This window comes from Pinus tabuliformis, chromosome 3_1 (assembly GCF_031772625.1).
Source record: "Pinus tabuliformis cultivar Carrire ecotype Pingquan chromosome 3_1, CPIR1, whole genome shotgun sequence".
Lineage (NCBI taxonomy): Eukaryota > Viridiplantae > Streptophyta > Pinopsida > Pinales > Pinaceae > Pinus > Pinus tabuliformis.
This window is the reverse complement of record NC_142301.1, coordinates 921,566,751-921,582,890: the sequence shown is the minus strand read 5'-3', so window position 1 is coordinate 921,582,890 and position 16,140 is coordinate 921,566,751. Positions and strand designations below refer to the sequence as shown.

At 36.3% G+C, this 16,140-nt stretch overlaps 1 protein-coding gene across 4 annotated transcripts in view; it reads right to left on the bottom strand.

Annotated features, from left to right (window-relative positions):
- Positions 1-16,140, bottom strand: part of LOC149190752 (kinesin-like protein KIN-7C, mitochondrial) — a 397,121-nt gene that overhangs the window by 105,094 nt on the left and 275,887 nt on the right. For all 4 annotated transcript variants that reach the window (XR_016256019.1, XM_089412258.1, XM_089412256.1 and 1 more), the window contains 2 exons: positions 15,800-15,856; positions 15,519-15,623 (listed from right to left, as the gene is read on the bottom strand). Coding sequence is in view for 3 of the 4 variants with exons in the window: in XM_089412258.1 (XP_089268384.1) it covers positions 15,519-15,623; positions 15,800-15,856 (162 nt within the window). In the remaining variant the exon portion in view is untranslated. The remainder of the gene's footprint in view (positions 1-15,518; positions 15,624-15,799; positions 15,857-16,140) is intronic.

Genomic DNA, 16,140 nt, shown 5'->3' with positions numbered 1-16,140 from the left:
TAACTAAAAGAAATTATATATATTATGTTAACTAAATAGAACTAAACAAATATGTTCAAAGGTCGTATGACAATACATTTCAATAATTAAAACCAAACAACATCAATAATTAATTTAAGAACCAAAAAAAAAAAAATTATAAGATACGAAGTAACAAACTTTAATAAAAATGTAAGTCAATAAATAGAATATGAATTAAAGTTTTTAAATGAAAAATGAAACTCTTAAAAATGCATTGCCTCGAGAATTAAATAAATATAAACTTACAACCATTATTCATGACACTATAGAAATGTGACCACCCCTTTAGACTCTTCGAGATGCTAGGTGACCGACAAAAGGCAAGGAAAACCTTATTATAATTGGGAAGGCGGTGAAATTTCATGGATATAAGGAGGACGAAAAGGGCATAGAAGGGAGGATTTTCATTTTGGTCTTTTCGGAGAAGCGAAGATGGAGGAGGGAATACTGAGAGAGCCACGATTTGGGAGTCTTGGGTAATTTTTCTTGGAGCTCTGGGCATGGGGGCCAGAAGACCTCTATTTCAAAACCTTCTGGATCTAGGAACCCGATAGGTGGATCCCAAATAGGCTAGGAGGAAATGGTTGGTTTGGTAGCAAATTGGGAGCAACAACGGTCATAAGCGACCCCAAACAAGATTTCCAAGTATCTACATTTAAATTTTGGTATCAGTTAAAATTCTAGTTAATTGTAAAATTAGGCATTAAATTTGGTAAAATTAGGTTAAAATTTGTTGTATGGTTAATTGTAAAAATTTTGGGCACTAAACAACAATTGGTATCAAAGAGAAAGGTGTAAGATGTTGTGAAATAGGGATATATTATTGGGTGCAATGATCCACCAAAGAGGGACTACATGAGTGATAGAGCTGCGAAACAGTGGCCAAGATTCAAGCGTGGCATGATGTGACTAAAGAGAGAGCATGTGAAGGGATTTCAAAAAGAAGTCATAAGTGGGCCAAAATATAAGAATTGAAGGTACAACATTCAGCTAAAGGAGAAAAAGTAGCACGTTGTCCACACAAAGTTGTCATGAACCCATAAACGGGCGTGCATCCAAAATCCAGAGTGACTGTTGTTTTTTTCTGCTTCTCGACTCACATATTGTTTACTCTACTACTATGTTTGTAAAGCATAGTCCTGAGCTGCTTCCTCACCTTAGGGTTGCAAAATTAAGTGAAGACGAAGGTGTGAAAACCATGGTCAATAGTAAATGCATGCCCCAAATGGTGGTTATAGCTCCTGGTATGGACTTCACTAATGTAGTCATTACTGTTAGAAAATCAGAAAGATTTTCTTATACTTGATAATTACTTGTGATGTTCTTGACTTCTTATTAGGTTTCTTTATATCTTCTTTCTTTTAGTTCATCAAGCAATTACCAGATCAATAGCACATAAAACAATGTACACCAAATATAAGCTCACAACCAAGGGAAAACCCATCTCTAGGGGAAAACCCAGTCAGTAATTCTTCCTTCAATAGTTTTCTGGAGATATTCCAAGACTCTTGACCTTAACACAAACTTTCCTCCACACCAAGTCAGCCTTCCTCTTCTCTTGCAGATGATCCTACTTGACCTGGCAGCAGCAACAACAGTAGCAGCACTTTCTTCAACCCAACAACTTCTATCTTGCCTTGGAGACTTCGATCTTCACTGGAATACTTCGATCTTCTCTTAGAAACTTTGATCTTGTCCCAATACAACTTCTAGAGGCAGCAACATCCAACAACAACAACTTCGACCCATACTTTGATCTGGCAGTAACATATGATAACTGGCTATGGCATCAACAAGAGAACTTCGATCTTCAAAACTAGGGCACGAGAGAGAGAGAGAGAGAGAGATGCACCAAAATTTCGATCTTCCTTTCCTTCTCCTAGACCAAACTTGCACTTCCTTTTCTTCCTTCTTCTATTTCACACTTTTTTCAGCTTCAAGAGATATCGAACTTGCTTGTGAGAGAGTGCTTCAAATGGAATTCAAATTGCTTCATTTATAGTCCTTTGGTGAGGTTGAATAGCCCTCTTTGAGGCCGACTTGATCATCTTTAGGGCTGACTTGGTGTGGAGGCAACATAATTCATATGTGACTCACTACTTAACCTTTTTACATGATTCAAAAGCCCAAGAAGGGTCTCTTTAAAAGTACAATGACTCTATTGACTCAGAATAAATCCCAGAAGTCCTCAATGGGGACTTTGACCTAAAACATGATGACCCAAGCATGAAACCAATGCTTTAATAAGTCATAATAATAATAATAAATCTTTTCTTTTGACAGGTACAATACATGATGACTCAAATACATTAATGAAGACTGAACCTAGTTACATTTTCCAACACTCCCTCTTAATTAGGGAGGTATTCATCATATACAACTACGAGGAAGATGTAATGACCTTTTCAAAATTAATTCCCTAAATCCTACCAAGTTTTAACAACTGTAATTTAAACAAGAATTTATCAACATAATTCACTAATACATACCCGTTTTTTGTGTTTGAAGTCAATCCTCATCTTTTAAAGCTCCAACTTTTCTTCGGTTACCAAAATGACCAATTCCTCCTAGCCAAATTGGGCATGGTCTCGGTACCCAGCTCCAAAATACTTCGAAAATTCAACACTCTGGCCCCCGTGCCCAAAAACTTCAAGAACAACCAAGGCTCAGTATCATTCTATTAATAACTCTCCTTGAAATTCTTTCCTCTAACTCCAAAGAAAGTAATAACCTTCCATTTCCCCCTTCACAAAACCCCCTTCCCTTTCTTAAATACCAAAGGTTCCTTCCTTTCTACGCATTCACCCAACGTCTTATGAAAGGATCTTTTGTTAAACGGTGGTTGCCTTGTCATGTTTCTTCATTTAATTGAGTTACGGTGGCTGCCTTGTCATGGTTTGCATTAAATTGAATCGAATGACACCTTACATGGAGTGACATCACCTTTCTTTTGATTTAGTAAATTAGTATATATAATGATTTAATAATATTTACTTTATAACATATAAGATTTAACAATATAGTTTGCATTTAGCTTATGAAATTATTTAAATTATACCTAGAGTTATAAGTTTATTTCTATGTTGCACGGGTTCGCGAACCCAGGGGTGGGGTTCTCGAACCCGTCCCGGGTTCTCGTCCCCAAGTACCGAATTCACGTACAGGTGCTTCTAAGAAGAACTTATAAGAACCGGGTTCTTCTATGAAGAACCAGGTTCTCCATTAAAAAAAAATGGGTTCTTTTGTCTTGAAGCGTACGAAGAATCTTGATGATGGGTACCTAGAACCCCAAAATCGGGTTCTTTGGGGTTCATTTAGTTTTTATTTTTAAATTTTTAATTCAAGTATCAAAGCGTAAAGTATATATTGACTTTTTTAATATTTTTTAATCACTCATTTTTCCTATCCTCTTTTTTTTTTTTTTAAATTCCCATATATATATATATATATTCTTTTTCTAATGGCCAAAGGTTTTGCAATGAAAGGGAGAGCCTCCAAAAGTTTTTGTGGCTAAAATCCTTAATTGCAATGGCAACGAACATGGAAAAGAGTTGATGGCCAAGGGCCAGATCAAACTGGCTCTATGGTGTACTTGATCGGCCAAATGATCGAACAACTCTAATACCAATGTAATGAACAAAGTTTGTATACGCAACAAAATACTCATAAGAGCTGAAATACAAAAATATCCGTGCGGCGTGATAGGACAATAATATATTTATATAAGAAATGTACAAAAGATATGAAATGATTGTTACAAATGAGGGCCCACCTATATACATTCAAGTACCCCTTTATGACTAGTCATGTCCTTATGGAGATGCCTATCCATTAACTAATTATTATTTAATTAACTATTATTATGATTATTATTTATTTATTTTTATATAAATTATATTCATAACAAAAAATTTCATACAATGAATAGGTTCACTCATCCATTGTAAGGTCCTATTTTGCCTAATATAAATCTATCTTAACAATTATATCAACATCCTTGATTTGGCTTGAGTTTATCATGAAGCAAACATAGAATTTGAAAATTAAGTATAGAGGAATACCTGGAAAACAGCTTGAAGACAATTCCAATTTGCTCCCGCTCTCGTTTCATTACTAAAAGACCAAAACCACCCAGCCAAACTGGGTACAACCAAGGTACTCAGTTCCAAAGTGCGGCTCAATTGACGCAATCTGGTCCCCCATGCCCAAAAACTTAAGAACAATTGAAACTCTTCCTCTCAGTAAGTAAGACTCATAAATTTCCTCTTCTCAACCTCCTTCCCCTTCCTCAAGATTTTCTTCCTCCTTTTATTTCTCTGCCCACCGCCTTCCTCCCATCTTCGTGTCATTATTTTTGTTACGTGTAACTTTTATAAAATCAAATCTCATTTGATTTTATGGATTTTATTTGAATACGTAGGATTTGATTTAATTAAAGTTTATATTATTTTAATAAATTAATTTAATTTATTTAGTTTATACTTTAATTAGTTTATATTATTATTTTATTAATTTTAATTTTAAATATAATTTGTAAATTAAAATTAACATTTTCTTTTAGTTTAAGGGTTTATATATATATGTGTGTGTGTGTGTGTGTGTGTGTGTATTTAAAGTGGTAAATGTATTACCTACCTAATTTGATATATTCATGATATTATGGTGAGGTAGGGATTCATTTCGATAATTAATTCATTACCTTAATTTATACCTTTCCCTGTAGTAACTAGCATATATATAATGCAATACATGCAAGTCCATTGGTGAGCTTCAGTATTGCAGCAATAATGCTGCAACTCCTGGAACTCCCTTCTTTAATTTTATCAACCCGGTAGTTCGTAACAAACTTGGAAGCGACGGTGCTGTATGCACAAGTACTAGCTCTTGCCGCAGCTATCACTTGGTCAGCTGGCACAAGTCCGCTAGGAGCTTAAGCCAACTTCTATGAGTTCTTAGAAGAAGCTTTTTAATTGATGGATGAAAGCTAACTCGAAGGAAGCTAATCTATTTGCGAAAAGAGATTGAAAAACTGAAAGAAAACGCAAACCCTAGCAAACCCTAATTCTACCAGCTAGTCCTACTGATGCAAAGGAGAGAATGCAAACTACTGAAAGAGATGCCATTACTTCTATGAAGGTAAAATACATGTGTCTAGACTACCTCTATCTGAAGAAAACATCTTTTTGTATTTTTGATTAAGTCGTCAGTTTCATCATGCATATGCTTTCACTGTTCTTTGACTGTGCAGGGGTGGATCAAGGAGGAGAAATGCTTGGAAGAGGTCGGAAAGGTTCAGAGAGGGTCTAAGGAGTCCCTAACACCCTTCCAGAGAGTTTCACAAAGTTTGGCTATCAAGAAACCTCATTTGTGAGCTTCTACAGGAAGTCTGCAGGGGTTCTACAAGATGTTCAGGAATTTCTACAGGATGTTCAGAAATTTCTACAGGATGTTTAAAAATTGGATTTTGGAGGATGGGTGAGTGAGGGAAGATGCATGAATGGATATGGAGGTAGGATAGGGGTCTGAAGTGGCCCAGGGACTGGTGGATGGAGTGGTGAGAGGGTGTAGAAGGCTGACTTGGCTTAAAGAAGGCTAAGACAATGATGGAGCAAGAAGGTAGGGTTACGTGGGCAAAAGGACAGGTGTGAGACGAGGAACCTAGCTAGGAGATGGAACAGCTGGCTCTGATGAAGCTTAGGCGGATGAGAGAGTGGTAGAGATGCCCTGCACGGTGTACATTTAACCGAATCAACAAAGTCTTACAAATAATCAAAGTCCTAGCTAATCTAATCTAACTGTCAATAAAACGAATGAACAGCAGCTTTATTTGGAAAGAAAACCATGTACATCAATCATGCAAAGAAACATTTCAGAGATCTGAACACATAACCAACTTCTGCAAATGAAAACAGTACACTAAGGATTGCATGGTAAAGCAAACTAGTGTTTTTGTTTATGACAGCACAGTTACTTTAATTCCAGCCCCTGATCCAATAAGGAAGAGGTGAAACCAAAAGTGTTTGTTGACCCTTTTTTGGAGCCTTTTTCCTATTATTATCCTACCAATCTATTCTAAACATAAAAAGCTACTTTAACCATCAAAAGCAATCTAAATAACAAAGCAAGATTTAAATCTAAATAGCAGATTTTAGTCTTAGAATGCAGCAAAAACACATAAAGATAAACAAAGGAGGTACTGGGCACTTGAGATGGGCCCAACCCCAAGAGCTACAGCCTCCTAAGAGAGATTTAGAGCTGATTCAAAGCTGGATTCATATTTATTGAGCAAGAAAAGAAGAGTTACATCAAAACTGTCCACAAGGGAAGGCTTGAAAATGTGCTGAAATGCAAAGCTACTCTACTGACTAAAATCGAACTACAAACTACCTAACTTCTGCCTACAAAGTGACTAACTACTGGCTAACCCAAATGAGGCCCTAAGCCCTCTTATTTATACAAATTGAGGACCCCAACAGTCCTCCTAAACTTTAGGGACTCGGCTGCCAAAACTTGTAGTTAACAACACTTTTACTAGCACTTGCTCGGCTGCCCTTGTGATAATTGATTTGGTGGCCCTTGAACTCCAAGTTGATGGTGGAGAATTTGAGGTAAGGGCCCATAAATGAAGGGGACACCTTCCTAAAAATCCTCTCCCTTGTTCTTCCACGAATTTGGCTGCCAAGTGCTCATTAAAACCTTTGATTTTGTCTCAAAATTGACCAAAACACTGCACAAAGTACCCATTAGACTTGTTGGCATAATGACTAACCCAATTCACTCTATTAGCATAAATATAATCAAAAACATGCAATAAACTAATGAGAATGGTGGATTAAGTCGAATTAGGAGGTTGAATGAGCCCATATAATTATCCATTTTTGGGGCTCATCATCCATGCATATGTAGCTATCGTATGGAGGTCTCATATGTATGCTAATATTCATATTTATTTATAGTTGTAGGTGGGTCATTACATCCATCATCATGACCCCATGAAGACCTTTCTCAAATTATTAATCCTACAACTCAAAACCATGGTTAGTTCTTTATTAGGAGTGAGGATTATGAGTACTCTCCAACAAAACATTGTAAAACTCATAACAATATTGTATAGAAATACTGATAAATATTGTAAAAATAATATGTTGATCTTGTTGATTTTTGTCAATCATTAAAACGTTGTTATCAAATATATCTTCATTTTTGTAAGTCTCTAAAAACCGTTATACCTGTTGTTGCTAAGATTTGTTGGTTTCATCTTTTCACTGGTCTCCCCAAAATGTCCTAGCTTTTCTTTCAGTGTATGTATATCTACTCTATCAAAACAATGTTCTTGATCATGTATGCCTTCTGTGTAACCTAGTCACTAATTAAAACAAACATCTATAAACAAAAAAGTAGTTATACTTATGACTGAACACATTACCTTTGTTTGTATGTTGGTCTTCTCATAGCTTTGTTCATGAGAAATTTTCCATTAGATCAAGGGTCACTCGCAATCGCAATTTTCATGATTGCTCACATTTAGTGTATGCTTGACTAGAATTGAAAATCTCTACATTGTATAGGCAACTATATACTCTACCAAGAATATTATTAGGTATTCTAAGACATTTTAGAGAATTAATGAAAGTTCAAAGTCTAAGGATTTAAAAATAGACCTAAACAAACATTTATTTGTTGAGAAATCAGTGCTAGTAGAATTAGGGTTTGATTTCTCTTTCTTGATAATTACTTGTGAATTATGTTGGCTTCTTTTACTTCTTTATTATATTATCTTTCATCAAGCAATTACCAAATTATGTGTGTATGAAGATCACAAGAACAAGAGACACAAGATGTAGGCACTCAACCAGGGCAAAACCCCTATCTAGGGGAAAACCCAATCAAACTTCTTCCTTCAGTGGTTAAGACAAGATAATCCAAGACTCTTCGACCTAGACACAAACTTCCTTGAATCACCAAGTCGGCCCTTCCTTCCAGAAAATTCAATCTAGATCTTCAAACATGTAGCAGCAAACCTTCGACCCAAAAAATCCAGAATTTCGACCTTACTAGCAATAGAACTTTGACCCAGCAAATTCAGAACTTCGTGCTTCCAGCAGCGGAACTTTGCCCCAGCAAATATCCCTGTAACTTTGCATAAAAGAGAGAGAGAGATAGCCCAAAATCTTTGACTTATTCTTCTTATGCAATACTTCCTTTTTCTCCTTGAACTTGCACTTTTCTGCACTTCCTTCTTGTGTATCGAACTTGTTGAGTTGGTGAACAAATAGATCGAACTCCCCGTGTATATATAGCCTCTTCTATGGGTCGAATTGTCCTCTTATAGGCCGACTTCATCAAGCAAGCGCCGACTTGGTGTGGAGGTGACAAATTACATATTTGACTCAATAATAATTCTTTTTACATGATTCAAAAGCCCAAGAAGGGCCTCATTAAATGGACAGTGGCTCTAATGACTCAATATAAAACCTAGAAGTCCTCAATGGGGACTTTGACCTATAAAATGATGACCCAAGCATGAAATCATGCTTTAATAAGTCATTGTCATAATAATAATTTTTCTTTTCATTCTTTGATAGACACATTTCATAATGACTTAAATATGAAGACCGAACCTAGTTACATTCTTCAACACTACCTCTTAACTAGGGAGGTATTCATAATTTACACATGTATATACAAGTACAAGGAAGATCTCAAAACACAAGAACTACGAAGAGTTTAGGCACACATGGTGCCACGGACTAGATTCCTGGCGAGGGCAATCTATCTGGGTGGGAATAAGATAGACTAAAGCTTTCAGCCTCTCTAGGTACCATCAGGCTTACTTGCTAACCATCAACCCAGGGAACTAGGTGTGTAATGCAAGGTCAAAGCTCTATGACCAACGCCACCCTCCCTACTTCGGGAACTAAACATCAACACATATGTTGACCAGATGTCCTCCCAAGCATTTTGTATTACATAAGATGCCTCCTCAAATCTCTTCCAAACATTTATCATCAACAAGATTAGTGATATCAACCAAACCAATCATGCTTCTAAGATATTCAAACTTCTTATTAGGAAGAGACTTTGTTAACACATCAGCTACCTATTGGTCAGTTGAGACATATTGTAGCTTCACGATCCCATCCTGTACCAAATTTCTAATGTAGTGGTACTTATTGTTGATATGCTTTGTCCTTGCATGGAACACAGGATCTTCAGACATCTTAATGCTGCTTTGATTATCACAATTTATCACAGTAGGACTTAGAGGCTTCTCAAACAAATCTGATAGAAGTTTCCTCAACCATATAGCCTCATTTCCTACTTCACATGCAACCACATACTCAACTTTAGCACTACTCAAAGCAACAGGATCTTTCTTTCTACTCATCCATGAGATCATCATAGATCCTAAACTAAAACATCCACCAGTAGTGCTTCTTCCATCAGTCTCACTGCCACCCCAATCAAAATCTGTAAAACCTGTCAACTTGACGTCCTTGCTATCATGCCTCTTTAGGAAGTGATGTATAGTGCCACGTAGATATCTTAATATATGCTAGGCAACTATCCAATGATCATGACAAGGCTCCAACTGAAATTGACTAAGAATGTTCACAATAAAACAGATATCCGGTCTACTAGTATTTACCAGATACATCAGCGAACCTACCAACTTACGATAGGTGGTAGGATCTACAAGACTTGAGTCAGAGCTTCTCAACTTCTTCAGATTGGTGATCATGGGATTAGTCGTTGGCTTGGAATCCATCATACGGAATTTTTGTAACAACTTGATTATATACTTTCCTTGCTCCAGATATATCTCCCCAGGTTTCTGCCATACTTCCAAACCTAGGTAATAACGCATCAGTCCCAGATCCTTCATCTCAAACTCGGTTTCCAGCATCTTCTTGCATTCTTGTATCCTTCACTCTACATCCATAATAAATAGATCATCCACATATAGTAGAATAATGAATGGCTCATTATCCACAACTTTGATATACATATTTGGATTAGCGGTACTTTTGACGAACTCGATTCTTAGAAGGTATGTATCCATTCTTGCATACCATGCCCTAGGAGCTTACTTCAAACCATATAGAGCCTTCTTGAGTCTACAAACATGAGTGTCTTTCCCATTTATTTCAAAGCCTATCGGTTGTTCAATGTATACTTCTTCATTGATCGTTCCATTCAGAAATGGTGTTTTACATCTATTTGATGGATATACCATCCCATTGTTACAGCCAACGAAACCAAAGATGTGATAGTAGTATATCTTGTGGTAGGTGCAAAGGTTTCTTCATAGTCTATGCCTTCCTTTGGAGAGAAACCCCTTGCAATGAATCTAGTTTTGTACTTGTCTATGCTTCCATCAACAGCGTGCTTAATCTTGTAGATCCATTTAGAAGTGACAACAGATTTGTCACTTAGTCTAGGAACGATTTCCCAAACCCCATTCTTCATGATGGATTGATATTCTTCCTGCATAGCCTTCTTCCATACTTCTTGATGAGCAGCTTCTTCAAATGTAGTTGGTTCAGCTTCTATTAGTTTTGTCATGTATGCAACATATCCAGAATATCTTTTTGGTCTTTTGCTTTCTCTAAAAGTTCCTTTCGCAGCTCCATGTCCTTCGACATCTTCAAGAGTAGCTTTTAACCAATTTGGCCTCTTCCTTGTGTCGGGTATGATCACAGGTTGAATAGGCTCACTTGGTCCTTCTTCTTCTTCTTCTTGATTTGTAGTAGGATTGTTGTGGTGCTCTTCTTCTTCGAATAGTGGTATGTCTTTGTCATCAGAATCAATAGGAATATCTTTGGATCTTTTGTAGGCATGATTTTCATCAAATATAACGTCCCTACTTACTTCAATATGTCTTCCTTCCTTGATGTAGATTTTATATGCCTTTGAAGAAAGACTGTAGCCAACGAAGATCCCTTTAATGCTTGTAGAATCTAGCTTCTTTCGTTTGTCCTTTGGAACGTGGATATATGCGAGACATCCAAAGATTCAGAGATGGTCCACACATGGCTTCTTTCCTGTGAATGCTTCTTCAGGTGTAATATTATCGAGGATTCTATGAGGAATTCTATTTTGTATATATATTGTGGTCATTGTTGCTTCTCCCCATAAAAATTTTGGTATATCTTGATCAAAAATCATTGTTCGTATACATTCTTCAAGCGTTCTATTTTCCCTTTCTGCAACTCCATTCTGCTCGAGATCGTAGGGAACAATAAGCTTCCTCCTAATTCCTGCTTCTTTGCAATATGAAATTATTTCTATTGAAGTGTATTCCCCACCATTATCATATCTCAAAGTCTTTATTCTTCTTTTGGTTAAGGTCTCTACTTCAGATCTAAATTCCTTGAACTTTTCAAATACTTCATCCTTTGATTTGAGTAGATAGAGCCATGTCTTTCTAGAGTGATCATCAATGAAGGTTACATAATAAAGATGACCACCAAGTGATTTATCATACATAGGCCCACACACATTTGAATGAATGAGGTCCAATATTCCTTTAGACTTTGTTTCACTGCTTGTAAAGCGCTTCCTTGTATTCTTTCCTAAGGCACATCCCTTGCATATTCCTTCACGATCTTCTTTGATATTGGGAATGTCATTTACCAATTGATTGAGAGAGGGAATAACCTTATAATGTAAACGTCCATATCTTCTATGCCATAGTTCAATGGGATTGATTTCCATGTGAGATAGGGCTTGAGGAGATGGCATTATGACTCTATATACACTTTCTTCATGTACTCCAATAACCCTAGCTTTATCGATGCTTGAATCTTTTCCCCAAGCCAAAACTTTTCCATCTACAAAAGCAATTCTATCACCTTTATCTTCTAAGAAGGAAATTGAAAGTAAATTCTTTTCAAACCTGGAACATAGAGGATATTGTTGAGATGTAGCTTTGCTCCATTGTCTAGCTTCAAAGAAGTTGATCCCAGGCGTTTAACAGTATATCTTTTGTTGTCTCCCAATTCCACTGCATCAAAGGATTGTTCCTTTGATAGAGTGTGAAGTTGTTTGCTATCTCCTGTCATGTGCCTTGATGCTCCACTATCAATAATCCATGCATTGTCATCATTGAGTGAACCTGTGAGTGCAGCCAAGAACCCTTTGCTTTTGACCTTATTGAATAAGTTGTAGATGATTATTTTGATCCGGCTTCCTGCAATATTGAATCTAATTTTCAAGTATTTTATCATAGAGGGAGTAACTTTTCCTTTCAAGCCCACAAAGTGATCTCCAATCTTTCTTGACCTTATCTCTAATACCATGTTGAGAAATCAGTGCTAGTAGAATTAGGGTTTAATTTCTCTTTCTTGATAACTACTTGTGAATTATGTTGGCTTCTTTTACTTCTTTATTATATTATCTTTCATCAAGAAATTACCAAATTATGTGTGTATGAAGATCACAAGAACAAGGGACACAAGATGTAGGCACTCAGCCAAGGCAAAACCCCTATCTAGGAGAAAACCCAGTCAAACTTCTTCCTTCAGTAATTAAGATGAGATAATCCAAGACCCTTCGACCTGGACACAAACTTCCTCCAACCACCAAGTCAGCCCTTCTAGCAACTTCGATCTAGATCTTCGACTCCATAGCAGTATAACTTCAACCCAGCAAATCCAAAATTTCGACCTTCCCAACAGCAAAAATTCGACCTTCCAACAGTAGAACTTTGACCCAGCAAATAGCCCTGTAACTTCGCATAAAAGAGAGAGAGAGAGAGATAGCCCAAAAACTTTGACTTATTCTTCTGCAATCCTTCCTTCTTCTCCTTGAACTTTGCACTTTTCTGCACTTCCTTCTTGTGTATGGAACTTGTTGAGTTGGTGAACAAATAGATCAAACTTTCCCTTGTATATATAGCCTCTTTTGTGGGTCGAATTGTCCTCTTATAGGCCGACTTAATCAGGCAAGGGCCGACTTGGTGTGGAGGTGACAAATTACATTTTCGACTCGATAATAATTCTTTTTACATGATTCAAAAGCCCAAGAAGGGTCTCATTAAATGGAAATTGACTCTAATGACTCAATATAAAACCTAGAAGTCCTCAATGGGGACTTTGACCTATAAAATCATGACCCAAGCATGAAACTCATGCTTTAATAAGTCATTGTAATAATAATAATTTTTTCTCTTTCATTCTTTAATAAATACATTTCATAATGACTTAAATATGAAGACTGAACCTAGTTACATTCTTCACCATTATTTATTCTATAGTGTGACCATTTCCAGAGTTCAAAGATCTCTCCTAACCCAGATAAACACTATATTTCCAGAATGAATAGTATTAGAGGATTATATTATCCTCTTGCCATAGCAATCTTCCATAGACACTCTAGTATTTTTTTGATAGATAAGAGCAATCGTGGCAATTTTCAAGGAACATTGACATTGCCAAAACTTCAAGAGTGCATATTTTCTTGTTCCACCTTCAAGTCATAAGCATATGGCAAACCCTTAGCATTTGTTGATTCTAATCAATCGCAGTTCAAGATTTGCACTTCCATCGCTCTTTTAGCATGTATCGTTTTCCTTTCCATCAATAGCTTAATTGATATCTACATTAATGTCACTCATTGGTCACAGATCTTGGATACTTCTATTAATAAGTCAGTTAGAGTTCTGGATGCGCAAGGCCCCTTCACTTGGCATCATCTTTGTTTGTGTTGAGAAATCTATGGCAGCTAGATTAGATGATTTCTCTTTGATAACTGCTTGTAATGTATTCTACTTAACTTGATTAACTTCTTATTTCACTTGATTATAATTAGTTTTCTTATCATCAAACAACTACCAAAACAATAAAGAACGATGAGACAAGAGGACACAAAATGTATGTTATCAGCGAGGGCCAAAACCTCTCTTCTTGAGAGGAAAACCCACAAGAACTCTTCTCTTCTTATAGAACTTCAAATGACGAATTCCAAGACCTATGACCCTTGACCAAGACTCCTCCAAGACCTAGTCAAACCTTTCCTCTTCTTGCCAAGTCAAACCAAGTCAACCTTGCCTTGATGCTGCTGCAATTTCTTCTTCGACCTCAACTTCGAACCTACAACCTTAGACTGCAATTTCAACTTGCAATTTTCGGCCCCTGTCACAGAAACCCTAGGTGGCATGTGTGAGAGGGTTATGGAGATTTTCTTCTCTTTTCTCCTTCGCTTGGATAGTAGCTTCTTCTCCACCAACTCGACTTGCAAAATGGTTCCTTTTTCACTTGTTCTTGGCCTTCTATTGTGACTACAATAACTCGGTCTCTATTGCAACATATAGCACCCAGACTTCTTCGCACGTGTGAGGATTTTCGGCCCAAAACAGTCTTCACAAATTTGGATTCTTCCTTTTTGAAGTCCTCTCTTCTTTCGCTAGCTTTTTAGGTCACTTCTCCTTGCTTTAATCGAGCTTCTTGATGCTTGGATAAATGCCCTTTGAATGAGGCCAACTTGTCTTTCTAGGTAGGCCGACTTGCTCCTTTTGAAGACCGACTTGATTGTAGCACTATGATAAGGTCTTGGAGGGTCTTTGACTCTATTTTGACTCAAATAAAATTTTCTTTACAATATGTAACATGCCCAAAAGGGTCTTCCATACATGACAATGACTCAATTGACTTGTAGACTCAATGACAAGCCCTAGAAGCACTCAATGGGTGCTTGACCTATAAAACAAATAACCTTGAGCATGAAACCCATGCCTCAAGAAAAACAATAATAATTTGTATTTCTCTTTACATCAAATACATAAAATCATGATTACATATGTCATTATGAAGACCGAACCTAGTTACATATTTCAACAGTTTGTCCCATTAAGTTTTAGAATTCATTAATCTGACACGTAAACTATAAATATATTGCAACATTCCTCTAATATCGGGATTACTGTAAATGTAGTTTTCAATATGGTACTACAAATGGTGTTTTTTATATATGGTAGTATACCAGGCAGTTACAGGAGTTCTATATCTCTTCTTGTGAACTTCACTCTTATTTTGATGAAAATTACAAAAATTTCATTGGAAATGCATTTAGATATTTGTCACTAGGCTGCAAATTAAAATATGATAAACAGTACGTATAGTATTCAAGATTGTTTGTCTATGAAATTTCCATTTAAATTGAGATCAGGTGCTCTTTGATTTTTCAAACTTCAATATTAATTTTTTTGTTAAAGTGCTCAACTGAAGAATTATTTGTACCTCTTTGTTTTTTCACAATCACAGATATTAATGCATGAGTAGTAAGAATTCAAATGGAATCTAACAAATCTTGTTGGATTGCAATCATTCTTCTATTTTAGGACTCAAAGATTGGAAAATATTTTAGTCAGTGGCTACAAATCTTTAAAAAGATCATCATCTGGAGATCTTCCAAAGAGAAATGAGCATTACATATCTTTTAACCTTTTGTTGCAGAATTCTAAAAATGAAGCAACAAATAAAGAGAATAATACTTACAGTTCCAAGGGTTAAAAGGCTCTTGTTGATATAAGTACCTTCCTTTCGCCTTAGGCCAGTGGTCTCACTCTTTGAGCTCTCAGACCCAGCTAGATCTATTAGATTCTGCTTCAAGCAAAATACATGTAAATTGTGGTTATTACTAATTTGGTCACATTTGGACTTTGTGGAAGAAAAACAGAAAACTACTTTATGGAAGAAAAACAGAACATAGTAATTCAAAGAAAACAGAAAAACAATCTATGCCTAGTCTAAGTGATGTAATGCAGATGATATATTACAAGTTGAGATAAAGTGACTTCGTCAAAACCATCCCCATGAGCACTGCTTTCAATTGTCTGCATCCATACAAAACAATATGAAAAGTATGAGGGAAGATCCATAATAAAAGATGATTAGCTTAAAATATTAAAACAGGAAGTGAAGTTGAGAAGAAACATTATGAAAGGTTATAATTGATTATTCAAAATTTATAGCCTAGGATCGTCCACATCTTTGGGCTTGTGCACTTAGTGAATAAATCAAATTCTCAGGATATAGAGTACTATTCCAAAATTCTGAAAGTAACTGGAGAGAATTATACTTGACCAAAAATGCACTTGCAGAAAACCAATGTAGCTCG